The sequence below is a fragment of the Cebidichthys violaceus genome, unplaced genomic scaffold (assembly GCF_023349555.1).
Source record: "Cebidichthys violaceus isolate CVI_PGR_0920_01 unplaced genomic scaffold, fCebVio1.0.p SCAF_119, whole genome shotgun sequence".
In the NCBI taxonomy this organism is placed as follows: domain Eukaryota; kingdom Metazoa; phylum Chordata; class Actinopteri; order Perciformes; family Stichaeidae; genus Cebidichthys; species Cebidichthys violaceus.
Genome location: NW_027176284.1, coordinates 373,032 through 397,931, shown reverse-complemented (window position 1 = coordinate 397,931; position 24,900 = coordinate 373,032). Strand labels below are relative to the sequence as shown.

The following is a 24,900-nucleotide window of genomic DNA, read 5'->3' as shown; positions in this document are numbered from 1 at the left end:
TGATTTACGTCCCTGTTTGTAACGGCACACCTCTCAAACGTTATGCTTCACTGGGAAATGCGTCACAGTGGAGAAGCTAAAGACGCTCTGACTTCCGTTTCCCTGGGACCTGAAGATAAAACTGCAGACTGACTGGTTTGTTTCTAGCTGCGGTCGCCTCAGAGGGAACTGACACTTCGGCCCACAGGTGCACCGTCGGGACAGACGCGTTACCATAGTGTTCTCAAAGACCGACGCTTGCTCCTGGTTGTCCAAGGTGGCCAGGTGTCTCTGAAGCTCCAGCTTGGTTTTAGAAGGATGCAGACCTGAAAAATATGTAAATGCAGAGTAAAAAACCCACAGCAGACAAGACTAGTGTCACATCACATTTGTTTTACTTATAGTAGGTGTATAAGGTATGTGGGGTACTGAGGGTCGATGCTGTGGCAGTTTTATATTGTACACCCCCTATAGTTTATTGGTCACTTAATTCAGCAGCATAATATACTCTTATACTCATTGGGATGCAGTTATCTACATAGATGCAGCTGCCTACCTTCTATCCTCTCACACAGTCTGTGGAGCTGTTGCATGGGGCAGCCGCCACACTGCTGGCTCTGGGTCTTCGCATTCTGCTGCAGGGCAGCCACAGAGAACGCCTGCTTCAAAGTCAGCATGATCTCATCCACCTACAAGAGCAAAACACATTCTTCTTTATGCTTTTTTCCTTTTCTTCACCCATCCTTCAACATACAGCCTTTTGATATCGTCAGTGCATCTATGGGTTTACTTCTACCCGTATTAATTTACATTAGCTTCTTTTCAGAACTACATTCCACCGTAGAGAACAAATATTTGAACAAATCCACCCCATTCTTGACCTAATATTGTTTTTTTTGGCCTTTCCTAATTCTAGGAAAGTTTCAATATACATGAAAAATTTGTGTCTTTGCAGTATCATATGCCGTATAAAACTGTTAGAAGTAAAGTAAACATGATGTGCAGTTTTTCCCCCACAGGTTGTCCAGTTTACTCTGGCAGCAGTCAGATACTACAGTACAGCCGTGTGATGACCGAGGCTTTTTATCAAACACACCATGACTCAACAGAGCACAGAGCTCTGAGTCATCGGCCTCAAGACTTCCAGCACCATTTAATCAGACGTAAACCCAAAGCAAACTCTAGGGGTGTTAAATTAAACTGAGTGGGAAGTACTGATATGGAAATATATGTGAAATGATTTACAGGAAATACACACAATGCTCAACTGTGCATTGTGTGTATCCCCTCTAGAAACCCCCCTCTTTAGATATCAAGTTCAAGAGAATCAAACAGACGTAGGGACAACCCGGACATAATAAAAAGGGCAAAACACGTAAATTATTATGATTTATGTCCCATCCTTTTCTAGCATGCTCTCCTTTGATTATCCGACTCTCACCAGCGACTCGTCGGTGCACTGGAACACGTAGCACACAAAGTGGCAGCTTCCTCCTTCCACCGTCTCCCTGCAAATGAAGCCGAAGTGATCCACGTGACGGATACCCTGGAAGAGAGAAGATCAGGCGCTTCAGGATTCAGGATGGGGTTTTAAAGATCCCACACAAGCCTGGACAGACAGTAATGTGTAGAAACGCAGTGCTTCATTCCTACCTGTGAGCAGAAGGAGATCTCTCTGAAACTCTTCTCTATGGCAACTTTCTTAGTGTCTGGACTGACCAAGAAAATTTGAGACCTGCCCACCTGCAGCAGAGACAGACACAAAGAGAAAACAGTGACTCTAATGGTGTCTCTGAGTGTGGGTGTTTTAATGGTCTTGCGGTGTGTAGTGTGTGCGCTTCTGTGTGGTGAGGTTTGTGGTGTGGTTGTGACAGCAATAATGAGCCTCACACACTTAACTAGTTGTGGCCCAAGTTCAGATTCCTCACACTGAAGTCTGGGTCAATGATTACGTGACATAAAGGGGAAGCCTAAAAATAATATTTTCATTTATAATCACATTTGTCAAATGAGGTAGTTTCATTTCTTGTCTTTTGAAAAAGTACCTATGAATTTTAGAACAGTTCCCCTTCAGTGAATATCCCCCATTCATACCATCATTAGGACACGAGTCACTATCGCTCCTCAAAAGAAAAAGGGACTCAGCGGTTTGGAATAAGCAGCTGATCTCATGTCTGTTAAATCCAGAGCACAGCTATTCTTTTTATTAACATGCTGCCATTCAATGCTCTGCTGTATCGAATATCAATCACATTTATGGACGATATATAATAAATTCATGTCAACATGATCCTGGCCAAAATAGTTGAGATTCACGACATTATTACGATCATCAAAATATGCTTAAAACTCTATAAATCACTATAATGTACTGGAATAACTTTCATTTTGTTAAGAAATATTTATATTGCATCACAGATGGGACTTTTTTTTTTGCAAAAAACAAACAATAAAACTCTTAAATAAGGTACAAATAATCATAAGTCTACCTGCATAAATAAAGGATAAAATAAAACATTGAGTGTATCTCTTCTTCCTAACATGATAATTCCAGTTTTTCACTTCCATGACAGAAAGCTAGACAGCTTTTTCAAGTCACTCATGATATTGATAATTCATCACGCTCAATCTTGTAAAGTGTTTATTATCACAACTTGCGATAAATTCCTAAATATAATATAAATAAATTTAAAAAATGATGTCACTATGATGACTACTAGCCATGTCAGCAGCAGGATCCATCAGTGTCAATAACATGTCTGTATGTGCTGAGGGACAGCAGCAGGCCCTGGTGGTTCCTGTGCCAGCGGCCACATTTCCTGTCAGTGGGACAAACAGGAAAGCTGTTGGCAGCACAGTCACTGACGCCACATAAAGGTGAGAAAGGGGAGTGTGACTAAGCTCTTTTTAAACAGCAGTCAGTATTTTCTCTTGCTGAGTCATTAGGAGATTTATTTATTTTTCTCTTTTGTTCTCTCCATCTCTGTCGTTTAGGAGCGAGTATGAGGACTTGTTATTCAGGGAATCCAAAATTGCACTTTACAGCACTTCTCTTGTTATTCTCAGCAAAGACATCCGAGAAAACCATCGTGTGTGAGCCGGAAGAAGTCACACGAAAGAGAGTGTCTGGGAAGCAGTGTGCCGTTTTTCTAATAGGTTGTACGTGAAAATGAATGTGTGACTGATTGTAATTATCTACTGCATGGGGATCATGTGATCAGTCGAGTGTGTGTGAGTGAGTGAATGTGCACCTCTGTGTCCGTCCACGGCTAATCTCGCATTCTGCTGCAGCAAACTGCACAATATTTTGGGGGCCCAGTCATGACTGCATGCTCATGGTTGTGGTAACCCACACTTTATTTTATTGCCTGTTTTATCCTGCCATTGACTGACTCTTAAGTCACTACTTTTGACCGGATAACGGAGAAATTAATTTTGTTTGTTTTTTGCCAAGATTGTAAGACGTGTCTTATATGACGACTTAAAGACTATTGCTTGCATCTGTAGCCGCTTGTACTTGAGTTTGAATGAAGTGTCGCTGCAGACACATCTCTACTGAGTGCACCTTTCTAGTTTATTAGGAATGCAATTTTTCAGTCCTACTACAGGATGCCTGATGAGGGCCATGACTGAAAAGTTGCATTTCTAACTCGCTGCTGACAATGTGCAGCAATTCAACATTGTCTTCTGCATGATTTCATTTTCCCTCGCAGGTCTCTACCAGGTGTAAATCTTTACTTTTTTTTCTTCTGTAACTAAAAACTCCTGTGCACTGTTGTGAGTGAATGAGCACAGATCATCAAAGTTTCTGTGTGACACTGTTTTCCAGGTTGTGCATCTCTGTAGACAATGCATAAAGAACTATATGGAGTATATACAGCGTGTATGGTCCCAATGATTGGCACTCTGACTGACAGATATAGTTATCGAGATTTTGTTTGATTTCTTGGGAAGTAAGTATTGTGATGGGTTCTATCTGTCAAAGACAATACAAATGGGAGTAATTAGAGCATAATTGGTAGTGGTAGCATGCGTGTCCATTCATGAGAATTACCGTGAACAGCATGGTCCTGTTCTCCTGCAGGCTGGTGGGCTGTACTCCAGCGGAGTTGGCGTGTGCCTCAGTAGTGTTGGTGTGAGAGATCTCAGGCGAGAGTCCATTCTCATCCAGGGCCTGCAGACAGGGGAAGCTGGGGTCTCTTTTGAACAGGACAGGTCGCTTCCCGGCGGTTGGGCTCCCCGCAGCACCGTTACCGCCGTCGCTGCTCCCGAGTCCGTTGGGTTGAAAGGTCAATGCCCTCCTCAGCCCACCCGCCAACCCACCGCCATTCCCTATTTTGTCACTTGCCCCCGAGCCATGCAGCTGGCCGAACTTCTCGATGCACTCATCGATGAGGGCGGGGGGGGCTTTCTTGTGAGCGACACTTGCCCGGCCGCAAAACAGCACCTCGAACTTCTTGGAAAAAGCTGTCGGAGACATGGCAGCAGAGGGTGCCGCGGAGGTCGCCTTCACTGAGAGAGACGAGAGACATGTCTCGGGGGGGTCGTTGCCTCCAGAGGAAGTTTTGGTGGAAGTGGAGGTGATGTCATCGCTGCGCGCCGAGCTCTTGCCGGCCTGCCTCAACGTACTGATGATCTCAGGAACCTGGAGGGATAGCAAGCAAGAGATAGGAACTTGTAACTACTGTGATAAAATACTGTTGCGTAACAGTGCCTAATGAGTATCACATCCATTTGAACATTAAAAAAAAAACACCTTGAGAACTTTTGGAGCCCATGATAAAACAATGAACCCTAAAGTAAAGGTGAAACTGCACAACACGCAGCGTCCGATCTGTCATTTTCCTGATCAACAAAAGGAATGTTTCCAAACTCACTGCATACATGTATCTGAAGCTCTGCTTTTGGAACTTGTTAAATACCCCAAAAAGAAAAACTTGCAACCTCTATCAAGATGATGTTGTGGAGCATAAACAGAGCCAATGCACAGAGCTTTACCCAGTTATCATACACACTACTTTATTCAAGTTCAGGTTCCTGCTAACTAATTGGCATAGTGTACTAAACCTAATGTAAAACAAAAGCTAAAACAGTTCACAATACCGTCATATCCATTGCCACAATAAAAGTCTTTCTTCAGGTACTTTAACAATCAATAACCGCCCTCTTCATTTCTAAAGGTGGTGTTTAACTGGGTGCTCATTACATTACATTACAGTCATTTAGCAGACGCTTTTACCCAAAGCGACTTACAATTCAGTTTCTATCACATTTCTACACCGTAGGCACAGCTAAGGGAGCAATTTTGGGGTTAAGTGTCTTGCTCAAGGACACATCGACATGCAACTAGCAGAGCCAGGGATCGAACCGCCGATCCTCTGATTGAAGGACAGCCTTGCTATCCACTTATCTACCATACGTGTGCTCATATGATGGCACACATCCATGAATAGGTGGCTGATTACAGAAGCAATAGTGCATAAACACTAAATAACTGATTTTCTTCACCTCACCATGAGCTCACCTGCCACATGTGTGTCACGGTTCCCTGAAATGGAGCCACCCTTGTGACGGTGTGTGTTAAAAAGGAGCCGAATTGGGACCTTTAGTCTCAAAGCAGGCTTTGTACTCACTCTCCTTTTATTTGATTCCCTTCTTTCCTTTCCTCCTGACCCCTCCTTTCCTTTTTTTCTCCTACCTCTCGCTAAATAAATTCGGGCTGTAGCCAACCAAAGAATGAAAGTCTACCTACTCTTCAAACCAAACCGTTAGTCGACCGAGGGAAACTCAGCATGTTATCTTTAGATTAATTAAATCAGCCACAGTGCACTGAGAGCACTCTACCTAGTACCCTAAATGAAATTATAAATAAACATAAAACTAGCTACAGCATATTAAATTAGTCTTTAACCTAATTATGCTATACTTAAACAATAACAACAGACTCAAAGCTGAAAATGGAACGAGTCTTCAAAGCTTTTGCAATGTGCCTGCAGTTATATTTCAAACAAAACGCTTAGGCTGTTTATGAGACCAAACATGTTGAAATGCGACATTTTTTATGAGATGCATGGGTCAGGGTATTTTAATACCTAGATGCCACCAAATCCTACACACTGCTCCTTTAAGAAGCGCTTTCCTTCTTATGAAGGTAACTCCAGCAATTGTCGGTCCAATGGCCCAATTTTGTGACAGCATGGAATGTACTAATAGCGGGCGCGCCATACTCCAGTTTCCTGCCACGCTGTAGTTCAGTTGGTGCCAGCCAGATCAACGCGGACCCTCAATGGTGGCATGAATGGAGTTGTGGTGCATCAGGACGATCGATACAAGTCACAGACGTGGAAAGTATGTCAGGGGGCTTTAGTCTCTTTCATCCTGGCATGATGTTAGTAATAAACAGCAGGACACAAGCAACGCTGTCGGTTCACCGCGGTTTGTTTACTCAGCAGCTGAACGTCTTTTCAGCTGCTGAGTAATTAATGTTAATAATTGCAGTTGCATTACAGTACAGAGGACCACAGCTGTGTTTTCTGCCCCTCCAACACACTGCGCCTCTGGCTGACATCCCAAATGGATCCAGCAGTCAGGATGCAGCAGTTGGTCATCAATAAGTGGAGCATGACGAGTTGAAACCACACACACACACACACACACACACACACACACACACACACACACACACACACACACACACACACACACACACACACACACACACACACACACACACACACACACACACACACACACACACTGCCGTCCATAAACTTTATCCAGGAAACTGCAATGTATACAGAGGTTATGTATTATACTGATTTTGTATTACTTGGCTGTGAATGCAGTTTATATAATCTATGTAAACACTCATTTTCAGACTCCACAGATTCAAGCAAGCATCGGACACAGAGCAGAGCGCCAGAAAAGGCTTTGTTGCTCATGTCCGGCTTCCTGGTGGATATTTATGTTCAGACTGGGTCATTCACTATTCACCACACGCACACACACACGCACGCACGCAGGCAGGCACACACACACACACACAAACACACACACACACACCTTTTAAAGAACATTCCCTTGACGCTACATCTATTCTCTTAATCTAACTCCAAAATGTTCCGCAGCATGGTTATTTCTCCACTTTGCGATGCAGACGTGTCTCTGTTCCCTTGAACCCGGGTTTAACGTCTGCAGATGAGTGGACGCTGAGGGGTTAAATGAGGACAGCCTAGAACAAATGAACCGTAACTCGGGGCTCTCACTGACACACAAAAAACATTTTCTGTAAGCACTCTTTCCATGACTAACCACGGCAAATCTGTGGGTATTTTAACCTAGACAACAATCTTTTAGTTTCCTGTGAAGATGGAAGTTTATTTTGAAAAGACCGTATGCATGTAACAAGTGCAAATTGAGACGTCTTGCTGGCTTTTCTGAGAAAATGCACGAAAAATGAGGAGTAACTTTTGGTAAGATATCACACGTTGCACTAGGATACGTTGGTCAGCTTGATACACGTCAGTTACTAAGTTACTCTTGCGACAATAAACCAATTCTCTTATCCATCGTCATGATAATTATTGGTTTAGATAGATAGATAGATAGATACTAACTTTATTGATCCCGCGAGGGGAAATTATTTCAATTTAATAGCAGACACTGATCATTCAGATGCACCTCAATCGTGGTTTAATCTGAATCACTGAGTCAGTCTGAGAGGAATGCAGTAACAAGCAAAAAAACATTCAGCCAAAAGGTGCAGGTGTGCATTGTATGACTATGACTGCGACTCACTGCCATTTGACACAACGATTGTTTTGTGGATAAGTAATGATACAGTAGCTGAAAAAAATGAAATCCAACCAATGTCGTTTGAGCTGTTGCTGCAACCAAAATAAAAATATGACAGAGTAAAAACTCTTAATTAAGATCATGACCCTCATTGTGTTTTGTTACAAACACACTGACTGGTCTCTACTGGGCACAGCAGAGACACTGGTGACTTGTAGCATTCTGCTGATAGTTGGCAGCAGTTGCAACATCAACACAGTAACTAAAGAACAACATACAGAGTAAAAGCCTCCATCTTGTCCAGCACTAGCATAACAGCTGATTAAACACAGAGAGGACTGCAGCTCGGTGTCTCTCAGTGAGTGACCAGTGGTTATTCCTGCAAAAAAGCAAGCCGAGCACGTATATCTTTACTCATCTACTGTGTTTTCTACTTTGACAAACATGACTAATGTCTTCACAAATTCATCAGCATTTCCTAGGCCACTACCTAGGACAACTTCCTCCATGTAAATATACATAACTAGAACTCAGGGTGAGTAGAAGTAGGAAGTTTGCATTCTTGTTGTTGTGCGATTGTGTGTCAACTTCGGTTTATTTAAAGTGGACATTACCCAGAGAGTCTCTGTACACCTCACAAGTCAGTACAAAGAAAACAACAGAAAACGCATGATACATCATGGAAAAGTACACACTCATCATTATAATGCTAATATGACAACAACACACTTCACTGCAATAATCTCCCATTGTACATCCACAAACTCTGCACACTCACAAACACTGCACACTCACAAACACTGCACACTCACAAACACTGCACATCCACAAACTCTGCACACCCACAAACACTGCACATTTACAAACACTGCACACTCACAAACACTGCACATCCACAAACACTCACAAACACTGCACACCCACAAACACTGCACACCCCACACTCACAAACACTGCACACTCCACACTCACAAACACTGCACACCCACAAACACTGCACACTCACAAACACTGCACACCCACAAACTCTGCACACTCCACACTCACAAACACTGCACACCCACAAACACTGCACACCCACAAACTCACAAACACTGCACACTCACAAACACTCACAAACACTGCACATCCACAAACTCTGCACACCCACAAACACTGCACATTTACAAACACTGCACACTCACAAACACTCACAAACACTGCACATCCACAAACACTCACAAACACTGCACACCCACAAACACTGCACACTCACAAACACTGCACACCCACAAACACTGCACACCCACAAACACTGCACACTCCACACTCACAAACACTGCACACCCACAAACACTGCACACAAACACTGCACACAAACACTGCACACTCACAAACACTGCACACCCACAAACTCTGCACACTCCACACTCACAAACACTGCACACCCACAAACACTGCACACCCACAAACTCACAAACACTGCACACCCACAAACACTTCAGACCCACTGCACACTCCCAAACACTGCACACCCACAAACACTGCACACTCCACACTCACAAACACTGCACACCCACAAACACTGCACACCCACTGCACACACACAAACACTGCACACCCACAAACTCTGCACACTCCACACTCACAAACACTGCACACTCACAAACACTGCACACAAACACTGCACACTCACAAACACTGCACACCCACAAACTCACAAACACTTCAGAACCACTGCACACTCCCAAACACTGCACACCCACAAACACTGCACACTCCACACTCACAAACACTGCACACCCACTGCACACAAACACTGCACACTCACAAACACTGCACACCCACAAACTCTGCACACTCCACACTCACAAACACTGCACACTCACAAACACTGCACACCCACAAACACTTCAGACCCACTGCACACTCCCAAACACTGCACACCCACAAACTCTGCACACTCCACACTCACAAACACTGCACACTCACAAACACTGCACACCCACAAACACTTCAGACCCACTGCACACTCCCAAACACTGCACACCCACAAACACTGCACACCCACAAACACTGCACACTCCACACTCACAAACACTGCACACCCACAAACTCTGCACACTCCACACTCACAAACACTGCACACTCACAAACACTGCACACCCACAAACACTTCAGACCCACTGCACACTCCCAAACACTGCACACCCACAAACACTGCACACCCACAAACACTGCACACTCCACACTCACAAACACTGCACACCCACAAACACTGCACACCCACAAACACTGCACACCCACAAACTCACAAACACTGCACACCCACAAACTCTGCACACCCACAAACACTGCACACCCACAAACTCTGCACACTCCACACTCACAAACACTGCACACCCACAAACACTGCACACCCACAAACACTGCACACTCACTGCACACAAACACTGCACACCCACAAAAACTGCACCTCCACTGCACACAAACACTGCACACTCACAAACACTGCACACTCCACACTCACAAACACTCACAAACACTGCACACTCACAAACACTGCAGACCCACTGCACACTCCCAAACACTGCACACCCACAAACACTGCACATCCACATCTCCTAGTGTTACCAGCTGGGTGCTCAGATCACTGACTGCTTCACCTTGTTGAGGTAAAGATTGTTACACTGGCATCAAGACAACGTAAAGGGCGTGGTGGAGTTAATGGGGAATTGAGACAAGAGATATATGAGGGAGCCCGTCCATTTAAAGCCTCACAGCTGTGTTTGTGTACTACGGGCATGGAGAGTTCATTATGATAAATAATGCAGGAAGATCAGGGAATTAAAAAAAAAAAGAAAAAATCTGGGGTTTGTTGTGATTTTGAGCCGTACCTCATTACTGTTATCAATTTAATAAAACAAACAATACACAAAAGATATGATGCTACAAAAATATATCATCATCATCATCATCATCATCAGAAACAACATACAAGTCGGACTATAACCTTTGTCTGCAAACACACAAGCTTCTGCAGTACTGCAGGAATGAGTCCGTAAATCTTAAAATGAAGATGTTTTTGCACTCGTCTCAAAGTAAATTGGATTTTGTATAGATGCCTGACAGAAGGTCAGCGGTTAACACAAGCTCAAGAGATTGTAACGTTTTGTTCACGTCAGTAAATACCCCTCTCGTGAATGTTGAAGCTGTATGTGTGTTAAAAAAGGCAGCTGACTGAGACTACAAAGCATCTTCACTAGAACACTCGTCCTTCAGCTCAGTGGTGGTGACGTGAAGTCATGTGGCTGTGGTGTGGTTCCTTTATAGCCCGTTTATGATTTTTACTTCTGCTGATTGTATTCACTCTTCTAAAATCATAAAGGTGGTGAATATTATCTCGCAGAACAAAACAAGCAAGTATCATACATTTTGCTGTTTGACACAGGTTATATTTTCTGCAATAATCCAAAATCCAACGGACAAATCCCACGGTCATCTTGTTGAGGGGTCGGCCTGCACGTCCTCCCTGCAGCGCTCTGCTGTGAGCCCAATCTGCAGCAAAGCACTGGCAGGGAACCAGACCACGGAACAGAGAACGAGGAAGAAGACGAGCAAAGCAGAAGCAGTGGTTGAGTCACATCACTGGTGACGTAACACCGCCGGGTCCTGCTGCGTCTTGCCGCGTCTTGCCTCGGCATGAGATTTGCGCACTCTTCTTCTTTTGTCAAAACAATAACAGCCTCATTATGTTCCACTGCGAGCTGCTCTGGATGAGTGCGTCGGCAAAATTAATCTTCTTAAAATAGCAGCACAATTTTGAGATGCTCCACTCTACAATTTGGATAGAAATGTGATACTTTTTCCTCCAATACATTTACCTGGCAGCTGCATTTGCTGTTACTTTACAGATTCAGGCATTGCAAACTAAAAACATCATCATGATCAACAATAATCCAATCATTTAAGGGCTTTGCACACTCACACAGGTGTTCTCAGTTAACAGATTGGACATCGCTGAAGTTGTTGGGAGTGATGGGAATTTTGTAGGATCGCCAATAGACCTTTTTCAGAGCAGAAGTTTTCTGATATTTGATAAGAAATATAAATATTTCCACCAGCATTGATGCGTTTCATCACAGTATATATACAGTCATATCAGTTAGCTTATAGTTTAAATAAGTTTGAGTGTGCAGTTACTCTTGAACTTAAAAAAATTACAAATTTAAAGGACGTGGAAGACGCACTAAAGTATGCCCTCTGTGAATACTTCCTAGGGTTGAATTTTAAAGACATTTTGTGACATTTTCCTGAGGACACTAGTGACACGTAACGCTGTGTAGCCTGGCTGGTTTGTTAGCATGTGACCAACACTCAGGCACAGATAAGTATAGTCAGGATTTATGATTATAATTATTATAGAGCAGGGGGAGAGGCTGTGAATGAAGAAATGGTAACGCTGGAGCTCATCAATACTAACACAGGCTTTCTGTACCCATACCTCGTTCTAAGCTGCTGTCGGCACATAAAACATTCAACCTCTCACAACAAACATTGGACCTGCGGACCTTTTGTGTCAACAGAATGGAAAAGGAGTGGTGGAGCGAGATATAAAAAAAATAAAAAGGAGTTGATAAAGGAAAAGAAAGAGATCGTGCTCAGTTCAAACATGAATTTAAATTTTAGAACTGTTACCTCTGAGCTTTTTAGCTGCTGGCAAACAGTCAATGGAGGTGTTCCCTGACTGACTGATGTGTGTCTGTGTATGTTTCTGTGTCATTACATGTTTTTAAAAGCTACCAAGAAGTCTTCCAGGCCCCTCTTCTTTTGCCTCTGTGTATTTATATTCATGCGAGTACAGTTAAACAACTCGGGATAAGAGGGAACTTTTGCAGCTTCTAAATTTGACTTTTTATTATGACGTATCTGAGCGCAGCACGCTGCTTTTTATAAACTCTCCCCGTCTTCAAGATAAGGGCCTCTCACATGGCACCAAATATAAACACACAGTGGGATTTACAGTTACTTTCTTTGTTGGATATGCTTTTCAACAATGGTTACACACATTGGAAATAAAGATCCACATTATGTTCCCTCAATGGATACGCTAATATTTCTAAAAGAATCTGAATCAATAAGTGGAAACAGTAAATAGCATGACTATATCTTTAAAAATGAAATTATTAGTCTAAATATAACTTGAGACTGCATGTAGGCAGAGCCTATCTTGATGACTATCACAATTATGCGCAGATTACATTTCATTTTTTGGAGGTCATTGTTTTGACGTATTGGAAGCTTGTGAGGAAGAACTCTAGATCCATATTTTGGTGATGTAGGACCCTGTTCAGACAGACAGACAGACATCAGGCACACTGAAGACAATGAGTGCATAGATAGCTGAAGAGAGACAGAGAGGTTAGCTGGGACCATCCACATCAACTTTCTTACTTCATGCTCTCCTCTGCCATTAAAAAGCACACCACCGTGATTATCTTCCATTGGAATACACAGAGTTCAAAAGGCCTTTCTTCTAAGCATTGGGCTTTAAATCAGCCAACAACTAGAACCACTTCCTGGCGGTTGTAATGCCTCCACCAACCAGTCAAGTTGCTGAATACATCCGTCTGTCATCCATTTATCAGTTTATCCTCTTAAACTGATTTCTTACACATTTGTGTGAAATCGTCATAATTACCAGAGTTACGGCCAAAAACGTGACTTGTGAGGTCACAGTGACCCTTGACCACTAAATTGTCATCAGGTCATTCTTGAGTCCAGGTGGACATTTGTGCCAAACTTGATGAGACGAGATCGAGATGTTGCATTCATCAGAATGGGACGTACGAATGGACAACCGAAAGACATCATGTCTCCGGCCACGGCTGTCACCGGCACGGAGGCTTAAAAGATTAAAGGGAGCCACAAATTTAGCACAATTTACCACTGATACTGTAGCAGATGTATTTGTCCTATTTACTGACAACATACCAAGCAATGACAGCAAAGCTATTATTAGTTACTATTATGAGTATTGAACCATAAATTCTGCATTAGACCACTTTCTATTTCCCACAACCCTTGTATGCTTGAGGAAGCAGATATTTGAATCACTTCAATAAAAAAAACTTAAAAAGCAAAAACCATTGACACATCTAGCCCATGACCAAGTCTAAATGTGTTCATTGTGTTGCCCAAACCTATTTAACGCAGCAGAATGCAACATTTCTTTTCATATTAAAGCGGATTGTGCTGTCTTTCACCTGTTTGATTACTGCTCTCCTCTCCTAACGTGTGCTCACCATCTAGCTTCTAGTGTCTACTTGTTTTCAATCACTGTGACATGAGAGTGGAGTCTGCTATCTGTCCACTACCAACAGACCTCTCTCTGTTTTGCTGACGCACCCCCCACCCCTAAATCTACCCCTTCCTCTTCCTTTCACTGCTCGACTCCCTGAAACACTTCCACCAACAGACACGTTTAGTCCTAACGTGACCCTCTCCTCTCACTCCCGTCTTTAAGGACGCGGGACTGAAGAGGAGGATTTGTTTTCTCAAATTATACTAGTCCAGTCTTTTCTCATTACAGCCCCCCTACGCCAGTTTCACCCCCTCTGCCCTGCTCAGCATGATGACGTCATAGTCTCTACTACCATCTTAATGTATTTTCAGTTCAAACACACGTCCGTACAAATACAGCTCAAAACACACCAGCTGATCAATAATTGGAGCACAGACTGTAAGAAGTGGACTTATTTGTTGTGGCATCACCCACTGGTTTGTGGAATGTGGTTTTGAAGCATAGAGTTCGCCATTTCAGCCGTCGCCATCTTGTTCTTTTTGCAACCAGTAAGCAGAAGTTACCATATTTGGACTGCAAAGGAGTGACACTGTGGTAGTGATGCCGTATATGGATCTGGTAGCGACCTGTCAATCACAGTAGCCCCGCTCTAAAGCATAACCTGCTTTATTGTCTTTGACTCTAAATGGACCATAATTTACTAAATGAACATCATGCTGTATTGAAGAAGACTTGAAACTAGAGATTGAGACCATAAACTCATGTTTACAATATTTACTGAGGGAATAAATCAAGAGAGAAGTAGAGTAATTTTCTCATAGACTTCTATACAATCTTACCTCTCTTTACAACCAGAGGAGTCGCCCCCTGATGGCCATTAGAGAGAATGCAAGTTTGAGACACTTCAGCTTTGGCGCCGGAATTTGAGTCATTTTTCAAGTAAGAATAGCAGCATTTGCTGATAGCGGCTCTTAAAATGAAAATGGGCTCCCCCCCACCATTTTTTTACATTCCACAGACGAGATGATTTATCAAGGAAATAACTTGCATATTAAATAGATAATGAAAATAATACTTTGTCTCAGCCTTTAAGAAATGTATTCTGTTTTGTTTATCACTTTCTGTGATACTAATTGAAACCAATTATCTGTTTCTAAGCAATGACGGTTTAGTCACTAATAGTAGGGTTAGGGATCTCTCCAACCATGATGAATGCAAGCAGACGCATTTCTTTGTACGTTAATGTCACATGTCATGCACTTCTGGATTTCTTATTCCAATATTTCCCCTCTTTTCACATCTGATCTGGAGTTGTGGATTGAGATCACTGAAGGGCGGAGAGAGAGATTGCTGCTCAGAGAGCAGTGTGAGCTACAGACACACGCATCTTGTTCAGCGTGATATGTACATGATGTCAGACAGGAAGGCGGTGGGACACAGCCTCGGGCTGTGACCCACAAACTTGGCCTCTCGCAGAGGAGCAACGCTGAAAAAGCATGTTGTCTCCTGCCGAACCAGAACTAAATAGGACTACTGTTGTGCTGACCTCCAAAAGAAGGAAGTTACACAAGTACAAGTGGGTAAAAGAGAAGCTGTGACTCAGTGCAATAAACAAAATGAACGTTTCAGTGTTTGTCGAAGAGAGCAAAAAGGTCAAAAGGGGAGGAAATCACATGAAGGACGTAGTCAGTTAGCATTATTGCAAAAAGAAATGTATTCTCTGCTCTTTCTGAACTATCTAGTTCCCCTCTCACACGGGTGAGGGACGTCAGTAGTTCCCACACTTATGAAACAGCAGCAGGCTGATGTGACAAGGAGTTTGCCCAACAAAGATTAAAGACAAAACAACGGAACTCCAATTGTCTACCAAAACATTTCTACTTCACACCAACATGACATGCTGTACAAATTGAAATTTAATGTCACCATTATCCTGGCATGAATAATTGTGATTCTCAATAGTCACTCACAATCATCCCAATGATAACAAACCACAATCAACTTAATGTGTTTTACAGCGATCCGTGATAGAATCCTGCATCGTCTCATCCCTAATCACTAATTTATACAATCATCAAGACTCAAAACTATCTTAGTATCTAGTTAATGATCTGCATTAATGAATGAAAAGACATGAATAGACAAATTACTCTAATGCACCACCTTAATCAAAATACTTTGTATAATCACCGTAGGACAAATCTACAACACTAACCTAAATGGATATTTCAACTAATAAAAAATGAGAAGTTACAGAGGAATGTGGCTGAAAACAGCACACAGCAGCCGGCCTAGAAACATCAACAACAGGGATGACGAGCCAGAGAAGAAAAAGCCCCACTTCTGCACTTCCCATGGTCATGTGCCCGGGTCTTGTGGAGCGAAGCCACAAGTTCAAAGTACAGAGGAGCCACCCGGCAGACAAGAACCATTACTGACAAAACGTGAAGCACGAAAAGACAGAAAGGGGGGAAAAAACATTAGAAGGGTGGAGGAGAGGGGGGGGGTCATAAAGCAGTCCGACACATTGACATCCCTCTTTTGGGATTAAGGAGCCACTTCACAGCACAAAGACGAAGCGAGGCGGAGATGACGAACTCATTCAAATGTGATAGCGAGGACACAATGTAGGGGCTTGTTGTCAAAGTGCTCTGCTGAGTCACATTGAACTCCCGGGTGAGAATGAATGAGGTCAGTGAGGCTCACATATAATGTCCTCATCTAGGAAGATTGTTAGGTGGAGCTCAAAGTCTGACAGGATGACTAGCGAGGCAGGTAAAAAAAAAACGCCAAATGAACAAAGCCAAACAAAGACAGACTGCTCGGCAAATAAGAGCAACATACAAAGACAGACGGACAGTTACATAAAGACAGAGAGGGGCCTCCAGTTTTAAAGGCTGGTTTAAAGTTAAAAACGGCACAAAGACCGTGTCTCACAGGAAGAGGGAGGGAGAGGTATGTGAGACCAGAGGGATTACCAGAAGAGGGCATGGCACAAACACAAAGGGAGATTCCAAGCACTCTTGGGACAATTTGGGTGATAATTAACCCCAATCACTTTTGTTCTACAACAACACTTTTTTGGTCAAAATCTAAAATGCTAAAGAGAAGGCAGTTGTTGTATGTGAGGAAGTTATTTCGGTCAAGTCATTCTGGAGATGGCAGAGTCATTTTAAACCCAGTAAATATCACCCTCCTCCAACATAGTTAGAAAACGATATCACAATTGCTTAATCTGGGGAGGGGAAATAAACTCTCCCCAATATTTTGCAGTTCAAATGGTGACATTGAGTCTCACTTTAGGACAAGGCTATAAGGTCCTCAGAGCTGGAGACGCACCGTGTGACTAACACACGGAGCGACTCGCCTCCTCCTCGAGTCAGTCCTGGCGTGAGCACAATGCTTCTGGAGGTGATATCCCCGTGACTCACTCTCATACACCTACATTTGGCTTGTGCTTACAACGGCTCAGCAGACTGGATTTTCATGTACTCAACTTTACAGAGGGTCGGACAGTCAACTAAAGCACTGATTAACAGGAGCAGCAGCTTTAACAGCATCCAGTTGAGGAAGAATGGCATATTTAGTGACTGGAATGATTGTAGACTGTTGAGCAACACCGTGAGTTATGAGGGCGATGATGCACTGAGCAGGTTTCTCTGGTACAAATGAGACCGTTCAGAAAACTACTAATGATCATTTTCTAAATCAATTAATCTGCACATTATTTTTTCTATTAATCAACTAATTATTTGGTTAGAAATGTTGAAAAAGAAATGGGAAAAATGTCATGAAAGACTTCACATTTAGGAAACAAGTCACACAAACATCCATAGAAAGTAGCAAAGTTCAAAAATGAAATCTTGTCTTCAAATTTAGGCTAAAAAAACTGTATAATAATAATAATAATAATAATGTAAATACATTTTCTTTAACTTCCAACAGTACAAATCAAACCTGCTGTAGAAAGCTAAGTGACTCTCAATAACTACAACCAGCACAAACACAGCAACCTCAGTGATGACATTTACACTCATCCTTTCTTAACCAGCTATGGTCAGGTTCTAGACCAGCTATGGTCGGGTTCTAGACCAGCTATGGTAGGGTTCTAGACCAGCTATGGTAGGGTTCTTGACCAGCTATGGTAGGGTTCTAGACCAGCTATGGTAGGGTTCTTGACCAGCTATGGTCAGGTTCTAGACCAGCTATGGTAGGGTTCTTGACCAGCTATGGTAGGGTTCTAGACCAGCTATGGTAGGGTTCTTGACCAGCTATGGTCAGGTTCTAGACCAGCTATGGTAGGGTTCTTGACCAGCTATGGTCAGGTTCTTGACCAGCTATGGTCAGGTTCTAGACCAGCTATGGTCAGGTTCTAGACCAGCTATGGTAAGGTTCTTAACCAGCTATGGTCAGGTTCTAGACCAGCTATGGTGGGGTTATAGACCAGCTATGGTAGGGTTGTAGACCAGCTATGGTGGGGTTCTTGACCAGCTATGGTCAGGTTCTAGACCAGCTATGGTAGGGTTCTTGACCAGCTATGGTCGGGTTCTTGACCAGTTATGGTCGGGTTCTAGACCAACTATGGTAGGGTTCTTGACCAGCTATGGTAGGGTTCTTGACCAGCTATGGTCAGGTTCTTGACCAGCTATGGTCAGGTTCTAGACCAGCTATGGTAGGGTTCTAGACCAGCTATGGTAGGGTTCTAGACCAGCTATGGTAGGGTTCTTGACCAGCTATGGTCAGGTTCTAGACCAGCTATGGTAAGGTTCTAGACCAGCTATGGTAAGATTCTTAACCAGCTATGGTCAGGTTCTAGACCAGTTATGGTGGGGTTATAGACCAGCTATGGTAGGGTTCTAGACCAGCTATGGTGGGGTTCTTGACCAGCTATGGTCAGGTTCTAGACCAGCTATGGTAAGGTTCTTGACCAGCTATGGTCGGGTTCTTGACCAGTTATGGTCAGGTTCTAGACCAACTATGGTAGGGTTCTTGACCAGCTATGGTAGGGTTCTTGACCAGCTATGGTCAGGTTCTAGACCAGCTATGGTAGGGTTCTTGACCAGCTATGGTCGGGTTCTTGACCAGCTATGGTCGGGTTCTTGACCAGCTATGGTAGGGTTCTTGACCAGCTATGGTAGGGTTCTTGACCAGCTATGATCGGGTTCTTGACCAGCTACTGCAGTAGCCAGATGTCTCATAACGTTATAGTTAAGAGAAAGAAGCACATCTATGTTAAAGGTAACTTGGTATTTTCACTGTCAAACAAACGGGCACATTGTACATAACGAATAGTGTAGTTAGCTAAATAAAGAACGTGTATTAAAACTAACGAGTGTAGGAAAACAATACTAGACTGTACCGACTATTCTGCTGGAGTCGTGTAATTTAACTAACGTTGACGAGAGCTAACTTGTTGAATTTGGCTAACGACAGGTTTCTAATGGGAACGCTAACAACTCGGTTGACGTGAGCTAACTCACCACTTAGCACGGCAAAGAAATTAAACAACAGCGCGTTTTAAACGTAACTTACATCTTTCTGCTCTTGTTTGATGTTGAACAAGTTGAGTCGCTGGAGTCGCGCTTTCATCCCATCCGCCATAAACTTCACCAAAGCGAGACCTGAGCGATCAACGCTACTTCTCTGCGACTTGTCTCTGACAGTGTGGGACACTTCAATATCATTTCATTGGAAAGTTGATCTTTCTCCTTGAAGCCGAGGAGCCTGCGCTTAATCGTCAAGTTGACCAACATAAAATTACACATCCGGTTTGATCATTTTAAAGTAAGATCATTCTAATCACTTCACATGGATATCCTTCACACGCAACATTGATTTGCTTTTGTTTTGAAAGGTCAACTGCCCAACTTCCGACTTCATTCCAGCTAACCATGGTTAGCTTGTTTCAGCTAAATCCGCCAATACGTTTGGAGGTTGGGGTGGACACAGTTCCTGTCCCGGGGTAGTCAAACTTTAGGCGGTGGACTTTTGGGAGATTTTCACTAAACCGTTACATGATTAAGACTGTTATCTTCGTTGCTATGGCCGAGTATAAAGAGTATTTCCGGTCTGTAAAGCAGAGCAGACCTCATCAAGCTGGAATGAATGCCCGTGGGATGCACTGATAGCTGGGAATGAATAATGAAGTTTCAACTGTTGTTATGTCAAAGTCCTTTGGTCAACATTTGACACTGCTTTGTCTCAAGCACCACAGCGTCAGTGCAGAACTGATTACACTTTGTGCTGTAGATTACTTTGACAGTAACATCCAGTAAATATCATTAACTGTCTCCTCTCTGTGTCTTCCAATGAACCAATAGGTTAACTACTGTAAAACCAAGACCTGATCTAATCAGTGTGTTTGTTTGTTTTTTACCACCAGTTGCTTATAAAGAGTGATTCAATTAATTTACCTCTATATATACAGTATTTTTTATTTTTTTTTAAATACTAGACTAGTCAAACCCACATGTTGACGGTTGTAGGACTTAATGTATAATTTAATTATTTAATTGCAAGTAAAAATAGTGATATGCAACAGTTAGTAGGGAAGAATAAAGTATCACATGTGGTTATTATTTACTAATATCTAATCTAAGAGGAAACAGTGGGTTTGGATATAAATGTAGTTTTTATTAGATCAGACTTTGTCAGATTCCTCTTTTCTGTCACAAGCAAACTCTGTCACACATAAACATAGAATACAAATCTAATATTGTGGTGATCTGTTTGTAATTAATAGTGAACTATATATTTACTTAATTACATGTTGATGTTTAAAAGAGAATAGTCATTTTAATCATCATGATCACTGTAAATTCCAGCAGCTCGCCTGTTGTTCAATCGCCCCAAGTTCTCCCACACAACTTCCTTTCTCCGTTCTCTACACTGGCTACCTGTAAGAGCTCGCATCCAGATTAAGACTCTGGTGCTAGCCTACAGGGCAGTGAAAGGAACAGCTCCTTCCTATCTCCAGGCCATGGTCAAGCCTTACACCCCCGCCCGACCACTTCACTCTGCTTCCTCGGGGCGATTGGTTGCCACGTCACTCAGAGGTCCTGGCGGCCGATCGACCCGGTCACGGCTGTTTTCTGTCCTGGCCCCACAGTGGTGGAATGAACTTCCCACTGACGTCAGGACAGCAGAGTCGCTGCCCATCTTTCGGCGCAGGCTGAAAACCCACCTCTTCAGGAAGTGCTACCCTGAGCCTTCCACTTAGCACTTATTGTTTTCATACTAGCTTGTTGCACTTATTGTATTCGTATTACTTATAGCACTAACTGTTTTTCTTGTTTCTGCACTGTACTTTGGCTCTGAGTTATGCTCTGCTTCATGCTCTTAGATGCTTGTTTGGAAAAGGAAATGTACTTATGACTTCTGGTGACTAGTAGTTCTTTTGATTACCAATGTTGAATGCACTTATTGTAAGTCACTTTGGATTAAAGCGTCTGCTAAATGACTGTAATGTAATGTAATGTAAATTAATCACCAATGGTCTGATAGCATTAATTAATCTGAGGTCACTGGTGAACACTGACTAGTGATGAAAATAAGAGGTTATTGCGTAACCAAAGTAGTGAGCAGTACAATACTGTCAGTACCAGTAACTAGATTGAATGTACCAGTGCCTTTTAACTGTCCAAACTGACTAGAAAACAATAAAATAGTACCAATATTGAAATATCTCATCTTTAGTCATTACCACCTTTTGACTCGCAGAATAGTGATTAGGTAATAAAAAAGCTAAATAAATAAATAAATAAAAATAATTACATAATTATTTTGAATTAATGATGAATTAAAATACAAACACGAGGCACCTGAAATGAAATAAGCAAACGTTCATTTATGAAATGTTCACGCTGAAGCATTGTGAACGTTGGACGCTTCAGTGGTGACACCTGGTGGTTACTTTGTGCCACTGCAGGAGCAGCAGCAGAGGAAAACACCACAGACCCTCTGAGACGGTTTCTGTCCCCCAACACAGAAGAAGCTTTTCTTCAGCAGGACTTACATTTTGTACTAATGAAACTTTTTCCTGCAGTGATCATTTTCAAACAAATAATGTTCGTAGCAGAAATCATGAATATGAATATAAATTACTCCACAGTGAATATCAAAACACAGCTAATGAATTGGATCTCGAATATCTCATATGACTCTTATTATGTATGAAAAGTCATATTTATCATATATTTTAGCAGTTTGATCTTGTTGGGTGAGTATTTGCCCTAATCTCATTGAGGCCTCTCACTCACTCACTCACTCACGCACTCACGCACACACACACACACACACACACACACACACACACACACACACACACACACACACACACACACACACACACACACACACGTACATTTGTACCTCTGTAAAATCGAGGGCCATCATTGACGTATTACATTACCTTAAAAAGAGCAGGGTGTAGGATTTGGTGGCATCTAGCAGTGAGGTTGCAGATTGCAACCAACTTAACACACCTCTGCTCACCCCTCCCTTGTGTGGTTCAGTGTTTCCTGTGTATACATGTTTACAGATCTGGTTCACTGCAGTTCATGCACCTATATTATTTTAAACTAGAAGTCAGCTCGTGACATCTAATAAACTAAAGCAAAAATAGTCTTGTAAAAACATTTGGTGATGCTCAGGAATGCCACACATATTCATGTGTGCATGTTAATGTGTGTGTGTGTGTGTGTGTGTGTCCCAATGTGACAGAGATAGAGCAACAGGTGGTCAGCTTGACATCATCACATTCTCCAAAGTGCTGAAACAGAGACAGCGAACAAAAAGTATCCACACACACACACACAAACTCCACAAAAACAAAACACAACAAGTGCTAGGCCACAGGAAGTGGTCGCCATGGCAACGTGGTTCTACATCCTGCTTGGTTAATATAAAGCAAGCTCGTTTGACTCTCCCTACACACAAACAGCCTGTGTGTGTGTGAGAGAGAGAGAGAGAGAGAGAGAGAGAGAGAGAGAGAGAGAGAGAGAGAGAGAGAGAGAGAGAGAGAGAGAGAGTGTGTGTGTGTGTGTAAGATTGAGAGCAATTAATTTGCATGTATGCATTCACACAGAATATAGAAGATGCAGTGATAGATAGATAGATAGATAGATAGATAGATAGATAGATAGATAGATAGATAGATAGATAGATAGATAGATAGATAGATCTTAAATCAAGGTCAAGCTGCCATTTTATACTCTGACTTCTCTGATTCATTTAGTATCCTCCATTGTCTCTCCAGCTCTCTAATGTGGCAGAGTCTTTGGTATGTTGGGGCATGGCGCTATCGAATGTCTCTGGCTCAACTCGGGACACCAGCTGGGACTCTACAGCGCTGAGACCGGCCGGCGAGTGAGCTCGCCATGTGGAGGAGAGGTGAAAGGATTTTTGGAGGTCAGTGTGTTGGTCAGCAGGCGTGTTTATGTTGCTGGAGTAAAAGTAGAGTGTACATGGAATCTGTAATGCCAAAGCGAGATCCAGTTTCCCTCAGTGATAAACACTGATGCGGCTTTTTGTCATTAAATATAAGGTTATGGTTCCCCGTCTCTCGTGTCTTTCCAGTCTGTGCATGTGCTTTTGTTTGACAAGTTATGAGACTGTTCCACATGGCTTATGAAATTATTTGGCATTTATTTGATCAGTGCATCTGCCATCGGAGTGCAGATGATTTGGCCCTTTGTAGCTGTGTTTTTTTTATAGTACACTTTTTTTTTTTTAATTGTTCGTTACTCTGCATACACCTGTATTTTATGACCTACCTTGGTGCTGTCCTGGCACTGGAACACATAGCAGGAGCAGCTCGGTGCGTCTCTGACCAGGCAGCCGAAGCTGCTGGGCTCCTGGCTGTTGTGAATCAACTTCGTCACTTGGTGGGGGCGACACTCGAACAGCACCGTGTGTGTCAGGGGGTCCCAGACAACCCCCTCTCCCAGCACGGCCACGCAGCGCACCCACGACGCCGACACACACAGAATTACTGTCTGATTGCGGGCGGAGGGGCCCGACTGTCCCCCAGACCGCGACGCGGCCCCCGGACTCTTCTCTGCAGACTTGCTGATCTCGGCCACCACCCAGGGCAGCATGGCCATGGTGGTCAGGTGGTGGACGGGCAGAGAGCCGATCAGCGCCAGTTTGTATCGTACTTCTTCCTCCTCCTCCTCCTCTTCCTCCTCTACCTTTGCCCCCCACGATGAAATCCTCTTCCTCGCAGAGAGTTTCTGAGGACACGGTGCAGAAGAGGCGAGATGTGGGAGTGATGGACATGAGTGGCGGTTCGAAGTCATTTTAAGAGGGGTTTTCTCAGAGGGTTCATCTCTCCTGGGCTTCACTTCAAAGTAGAGTCCCTCCATGGCCTGCTGGGAGCCGGAGGCAGCCGCCTGCCTCTGCTGTTTACCTGCAAAACATCAGTCAGGGCACAGAGGCGTCCGATTTAGAAGGGGGGCATTTGCTGTGCTCCTCTCTGAATCAGCGGAGTCTTTGTGGTGCATTAGTCACAGCGTCATCTGGAGGGTACAGTAAAAAAACAAAAAAACACCTGGTGTTGTTTACCCAACCAAAAACACATGACTTGACCACTGACCTACACTTTTTACAGTCTCAAGGACACAACACATGACAGCTTAAGTATGAGGAGGCATACTTGGCCGGCTGTGTTTGTCTTGAGAGACAGAGAGACCGCAGCCGATATCATAACCGCAATGATCACTGATAGACAGGGGCGTTTAGAGTTCGTACGTGGAATCCGTGGGGGAAAAAGGTTTAAATAAGCAACTACGTCAACATGAACAGCAGGACATGATGGCCATACTTATAATAAATAGATCATACCA

General features: G+C 43.1%; 1 protein-coding gene across 1 annotated transcript in view; it reads right to left on the bottom strand.

Annotated features, from left to right (window-relative positions):
- Positions 1-24,900, bottom strand: part of tbc1d1 (TBC1 (tre-2/USP6, BUB2, cdc16) domain family, member 1) — a gene marked incomplete at its 3' end in the record, with an annotated part of 44,900 nt that overhangs the window by 19,487 nt on the left and 513 nt on the right. The window contains exons 2-7 of the mRNA XM_068705447.1: positions 23,830-24,464; positions 4,034-4,624; positions 1,633-1,722; positions 1,421-1,525; positions 536-668; positions 214-305 (exon numbers count right to left, since the gene is read on the bottom strand). Coding sequence (XP_068561548.1) covers positions 214-305; positions 536-668; positions 1,421-1,525; positions 1,633-1,722; positions 4,034-4,624; positions 23,830-24,420 — 1,602 coding nt within the window. The remainder of the gene's footprint in view (positions 1-213; positions 306-535; positions 669-1,420; positions 1,526-1,632; positions 1,723-4,033; positions 4,625-23,829; positions 24,465-24,900) is intronic.